The 6,260-nt window shown below is 40.1% G+C and overlaps 2 protein-coding genes and 1 long non-coding RNA gene across 4 annotated transcripts in view; 1 reads left to right on the forward strand and 2 right to left on the reverse strand.

The window, feature by feature from the left end:
• Positions 1–4,981, reverse strand: part of srsf10a (serine and arginine rich splicing factor 10a) — a 9,445-nt gene extending 4,464 nt beyond the window's left edge. The window contains exons 1-4 of one of the 2 annotated variants that reach the window (XM_032517488.1): positions 4,755–4,981; positions 3,125–3,229; positions 2,210–2,313; positions 1,920–2,088 (exon numbers count right to left, since the gene is read on the reverse strand). In XM_032517488.1, the coding sequence (XP_032373379.1) occupies positions 1,920–2,088; positions 2,210–2,313; positions 3,125–3,229; positions 4,755–4,819 (443 nt within the window). In that variant the 5' untranslated portion in view covers positions 4,820–4,981. Of the gene's footprint in view, positions 1–1,919; positions 2,089–2,209; positions 2,314–2,600; positions 2,914–3,124; positions 3,230–4,754 lie in introns of both variants that reach the window. The other variant, XM_032517489.1, reaches the window with a different exon arrangement.
• Positions 1,796–6,260, forward strand: part of LOC116690494 (uncharacterized) — a 14,474-nt gene continuing 10,009 nt past the window's right edge. The window contains exon 1 of the long non-coding RNA XR_004332269.1: positions 1,796–1,877. This is a non-coding gene — a long non-coding RNA (uncharacterized LOC116690494). The remainder of the gene's footprint in view (positions 1,878–6,260) is intronic.
• Positions 5,149–6,254, reverse strand: fabp10a (fatty acid binding protein 10a, liver basic). The gene is made up of 4 exons (XM_032517499.1): positions 6,068–6,254; positions 5,723–5,895; positions 5,386–5,475; positions 5,149–5,251 (listed from the first exon to the last, which is right to left on the reverse strand). Exons 1-4 carry the CDS (start codon positions 6,132–6,134, stop codon positions 5,201–5,203), a joined length of 381 nt encoding a protein of 126 aa, XP_032373390.1. The 5' UTR covers positions 6,135–6,254; the 3' UTR covers positions 5,149–5,200.

Below are 6,260 nucleotides of genomic sequence, written 5' to 3' on the forward strand. Positions count from 1 at the left end.
TTGGAAATGTCTTGCTATCGACCGTGCGTGTGCGTAACGTTTAGCCTACTGTTTTGATTATTAGCCTAAACAATAAATGAGGTAATCTGGCTTTCATAACTCAGTGTCTAGCCTCTTACTGACATCACCGCACGTCACTGATGACTGCCTGGCAAAAAATAATGAGGGACCCGGGTCACCTTATGGAATCAGTGGTAGGCTAAGGCTTCCTGTGACACGAACCAAGCAGTATGCTCTCTCTTTTAAGGCCCTGACACACTAACCAGATAATCGGCCGTTGGACAGTCTGGCGAGGTCGGTGATTCGAGTCTGTTTGGGGTGTTCTGTGCCGTTGTCCGGAGGGGCCGGCGGCCTTCATTTTGGCCGACCTAAGATGCTTGGTCGAAAGGCGGGCACTGCCGGAACTCGGACTCAAAGGACCGATCTGGTATAAGCACTGTAATTTCCATTTCTATGAACTTTCGGGAATTTTTTTTTTCGATTATTCTGACGCCACATGAATGCAGCACAAATTCCCTATCTTGCAATGTTGAGGAAAGTGAAAAATAACTGGTGCATTTGTGTAAGTCACAGTTTTAGGATTTACTTTAAAACATTACTAATGTTGGGTATTCAAAATATTTGATACAGGAGCCAATATGATAACGTCATTTCAGTACTCATACAAAAACATTACTTTTCCCAGTGCCATAGTTTGTTCAGTGTGTAGGATTAAGTGGCATCCATTTGAAGCAATTTAAGAGCCAGAGTTTTATTTGTTTGTGCGTTCTGGGCTACTGTAGAAAGAGGCCCCACTCCTTATGCAGATATTAACGCAAATTGCAACAATGCATCAACAAAAACTTTGACCAATATAAAAAAAAGTACACAGTTTGAGAAGTTTTCTAGGGCCTGTTGCACGAAAGTAGAATGAAGATTTCCAGGATGGGTCCAATGTGTAGGAATTTCTCCCATCTAGTGTTGGGATCATATATTGCAATCAACTCTCTCGCACCACGCAGTTCAAAGTAAATATTACAGTTCTAGTAGCCTTCAAGCTTCAAAAAGCCGGTCTCTTGCCCTTTTCAATAATACTCCTGTTCCTGAAATTTGGATTTTGAATACCGGTATGTGTGGTTCTCCTTATTTTTGAAGTGGATTTATTTGTCTGTATATCGGTATACTGAATGAATAAATAAAAAATAAAAAAACGGTCCTCATGTTTCATTCTTCAAACTTGCCGGGGCTGGGAAGCGTCGATACCCATTAGCAACACCTGTGAGTGTATCATGTGACAGCAAAAACGGGAAAGGCGGAGCAGTATATCCTGTATGTCCTTTACTTGCTAACGTATTTTAAGAGAGCACATGATTCCACCAATGCATGCACATGGAAATGTAAAATTTCAAGCCAATAAGAATACTTGGAATTGATGATGGTGGTAACGCTGCGTTCCAGGCAACCCGTAATTCGAGTTTTCACAACCTTCTACCCGTGAAAGTGCCCTGGAACGGCAGTCAAACCTGTAACTTACTACATGTGAACTTGTACCAGATTGTTACAACATTGTTGAACCCTGTTGATTCTGTACAGTGATTGTACAGTACTGTGATTAATAGTGAGAAATGGAAATAAATATATACTATTTACAACATAAATAGGCAACGTAAAGTAATTCCGCACATCGTAACCAAATCAATACACATACAATTGTGTACTACTACAGGTTATGTTATATTAAATGAAGCCCAAAATATGTCGCTGACTAGAAATCGCCCGTAACTTACGGGCTAAAAACTGTGTCTGGAACGCAGCATAAACATTCATGAAAAGTTTGTGAATGGGCAACACCAATTTTGATAGTGAACAACTAAATATGTTACACACTGGACCTTTAAGTTATTGCAAGTGCAATAAAAACAAAGTTGCCAACAACTCACTCTCTGGGGCTCTCAGACCTCCGAGGACGACGCTCATAGGAGGGGCTTCGGGATCTGCGTCGATCATAGCTGCGGCTCCGGGATCGTCTTCGGCGGCTATCCCGCTCATCATCGTAGCGGGAGGAGCTGCGAGGGGAATGCCGCTCCTTGGTCTTCATCTGGTTAGGGGCTTGACGGAAAAAATTGACATTAGAACATTGGGTGATTAGGAACTCCATATCTGCCAAACAACGCTGAATGAGGCTTTACAGAATGTGTGCTGCTTAGATAGGAATACAAATTGTTCATACTTTTTCTGTCACCCTGGGCGAACTGGATCTCGATTTGACGCCCACAAACCCATTTATGATCCAGGTTGTGAAGAGCGTCCTCTGCATCCCGGACATCTTCAAACGTGCTGTATTGTTAAGGCCTTTTATTTTGTAATTTGGAAAGTTGGGACAGAGAAGGTTGCACACATGCACAACAGTCTAAAAGAAAAACAACAACAAAAAGGCTGCAACACACGTTGACAGCTAAAGTCTATGAAATACAACTATTTGATCAGTTATTTCAGAAAAATAAGTGAGAAAATGTCTTTATTCTGCAAATAAACAACATAAAACGGAATCAACGGGCCCATTTGTGATTTCAAATTTAAGACAAGACAAATATTGATGGTGATCAGATTTGGTAGGATACAAAATGTTTGGCTTGTTACCTTTAACATGCTTGACCTTTGACCTTCAGCTTGATCTTTATTGTCTTGGCAGAAGAACTTGAGGTTTCCTGCTTGTCTTTGCCCAATAAACACTTTGCTTTTCCTCCCTTTGGTAGACAAATGGAAGCCTGGGTGCTCTCTTTTCTCCTCTTTGTATCTTCATGCTTTTGCTCTCTCTTTATTTTCCCAATTCCACTATTGCTTGTCGCCTGGGTGTCTTTGGCTTGAATCTACTCTACAACCGCCTTTCAACTTTCTTTGGTGTGGGATCTCCAGAACTGTATCTTTACCATTCTAAGGCAACAACAGAAGAAATATTGGTTAGGAATAAGTTTTAATCTTAATACAACAAGTATTAGAAACAAATAATTCTTAGAAAATACAATTACATTAAACAAAACACATTGGCGAGGTTTCGCTGAACCAACTGCAACCAAAAAAATGAGATTGAATGCTTTGCAATCCCTTACACTTCCAAATGAAGATGAAAAAGAATAAAGGATATTGAATGTAAGCAAATCCTCTTGCCCGCCGTGTATAGAAGTCAAGTGGAATGTAGACATCTACAATAGGCCCATAACGACCAAACTCACGTCGTAAATCCTCTGGCCTAAAGTGTCATGAAATAAGCACATTTATTCTGCTGGCTGTCATATGAATTTAGCTGGAGCCAATTGTGCAAGGTATGCACAAGAGACTGTGCCAGCACAGCATGTGACAATACTGAATTGCAGACAAATCAAATTATTCTCCCACTTCAGAAGGAAGTTTCCTCAAAAGGTATAATAGTACAAATAAAAACCCGGCCAGCCAACTTCACACATCTGCAGCAGCCATACAAGCTAGAATGGGCATGTATCATCGATTAAAAGAGGTGGCAAAGTCACAGAGGTTAGAAAATGGCGCTGCTTTGCTGAATTTATCACAGTTACATTTCAAAAGCACTGGCAATGTAATATAAATACTTATCAAAGTGGGATACTGATTGGTGGGGAAAACAATGGTGAACTTTCCATCATAAGGGGAATTATGTACATACATTTTCAAGAACCATTTCTTCTGTACAGAACTGAATGAAAACTGTGCAGAGTATGTCTGTGTGCTTTTGGGTTTTTTCACATGTATTTTTTCCTTGAGGACAAAATGAAATTAACATATTGAGGTGGTAAAAGGAGTTTCAGAAATGGATAGCTCAAACTCATTGGAACATAAATACAAAACTATCTGCATGGCCTTAAAATAAGTATTCTTATAAAGATATCAATACACACACACGTAATTGGCTTTTTTTTTTTAGGGCTGTGATAATGGACAATGCAATGGGAAATGCTTTTTGCAATTCAAATAATTCAGTCATCCTTGAGTTTTAGAGATTAAAATAAATCAAAATGTTTAAAAATATTTTAGAGGAAAAGGCTCAAAAAGGTGAGGCAATAAATACCAAAAGTAGATACCAGAAAAGGGCTTCTGTTTATATTTCTCCTGTCCTGCTTGACCCTGTCTTTTATTGTCCGTTTCATAAGGCATTTTGTATTCTCTTGTATTTCCACACACAAAATGGACAGTAACCGTAGCTTGACATTTTACTGGTGTGTGTCGGCGCACGTCTGTTGTTTGCTACCATTGGGTAACGTTACAATCATTTCTAACTCGCTAATGGCTAAACTGGGGGCGTAGCTACATTTGAAGATAGGTTGACGCTGGTGGCTAACATAAAAATAGACTGCTGAAAATAAGACATGCTGTATGCATGTCCATTGCAGACTAGAATTGTAGTCTCGCTAGATTACTGATTTACGTCCATAAACTAAAAAAACAACTTGCTTGTTTGGGGGAGTGACGTTGACGTCACCTGCAACAACAGTCTCTCAGTTTCTTGTTAGCCTTGGTGTTAACCTAGCCTTAGCTTAATGCAGGCAGGGGGAATGTGTTTAATTATATGTTGTACGCTGTTATCGGGAGAGTATTATTCGGTTAAAAAAGGACTACCACGATTTTTTTTGCCCAAGCCTGATTGGGATCAATCGTAACGTTGACATCGGTTAGCCATTTTAGTCGTGTTTGCTAACTAACTAGCATTATGTTAGCCTAACCATGCTTGCATGTACGCCTGCAGGGTTAAAATAACAACATACCTGGAGTCGTCGGCGATGTTCCTAACGAAGAGAGATGTATTAGGTGGCCTCAAGTACCTCGCCATTTTTGTAAAGGCCCGTTGCTACTAATTGGCGGCCGTGAATTTGTTTACTACAACTATTTTTTTCACAAATCCTGATGCTTTACTGCAGCCGACAATCTATCTACGTGGTCAAAGTGGGCTCTTCACACGGCGCATGCGCACAAACGCACAGCCACGATGGGACATGCGCGCACACACGCATGACCTAACATGGTATTCATTTATTCATTGTTTGATTTTTAGATTATTCCATTGTTTTTCTGCATAGTGTGTGTTGACTGCTCATCTGTCAGACATAATGAGGATGTTGGGACTATAAAGATAGCCATTTACTCATAAAAAGACCACACTTATTAAGCAACAAATTTATTTAAATAGACATTGGTTTCTTCACTGCCAAGTTTACATCTTTTTGCTCTTCCTGATGAGAGTTGTTGAACCCATGGTCAAAGTCTGAAAGGGGATAAGGGAAAATTAAACACATTTCATTTATGGATAGCATATAGGCTACGTTACATTATTTCAGCTTGTGATACATTAATGTGAAACAGAAAGAGTGAGTTCTGGTAAGATATAGGCTACCACACCTCTACCATCTCTGCTCCCTTAAGCTCTTGGATGTGGCAGAACTTTCCTGTATTGCAAACCAGCTTACCACCCTCCAGATTGACAATGCACTGCGGATCAAAGGAGGAGACAATACATATCACAAATACCCCCAAAACAGGCAGGAGTTCATGAGACACAGGCACACTTGTAGGCTCGTAACTGACACGTTAAACTTCACCATTTTTGGAAAATATTTACACACAGATTTTGGCTTCAAACATAGTTATACTGTACTAAATTTAGATAAGCATCATAAAAATCATATACTAAAACACTAAAGTGACATAAAAATAAAGGTAAATTAAAATTACAAACCTTGAGCTTCTTGCCGTCCATGGTGGTGATCTCAGCCTCCTTGCCGACGGTAAAGGAATTGGTCACAGACTTTCCAGGGGTCTTGGAGGTGACAACAAAGTCATTGCCTTTCTGCTTGATCTCAGTGATTGGCTTAATGTCTTTGGCCATCTTAATTATATCTTCTGGGAGTTCTGGTAAGCAAAGCACATATGTTTTGTTAATTGCACAGTACAACTAAGGACTGATTAGTCTCTGAACTGCAAAGCTTTGTTGCCTACTAAACATTAGAAGGGTGTAACCACATCAAAAATAGCCACGTTGTCTTCAGCTACAAAAGATAGTAGATGTAGTTATACTGCTCACCCATGGCCTTGAGGAACTCCTCGTAGTTCTCCTGGGAGTAAACCTGCCATGTTCCATTGAAGTCCATGTTTTCTAGAAGATCTGGGTTCTCCTTCACCAATGTGGGCTGGAGGCTGAGACAGCTGTGTGAAGATCAACACAATGTGGAGAATGTGACTGGAGTGCTGCATCTTCTTATACAGGAAAGCAGGGG

The sequence above is a fragment of the Etheostoma spectabile genome, chromosome 6 (genome assembly GCF_008692095.1).
Source record: "Etheostoma spectabile isolate EspeVRDwgs_2016 chromosome 6, UIUC_Espe_1.0, whole genome shotgun sequence".
NCBI lineage: Eukaryota > Metazoa > Chordata > Actinopteri > Perciformes > Percidae > Etheostoma > Etheostoma spectabile.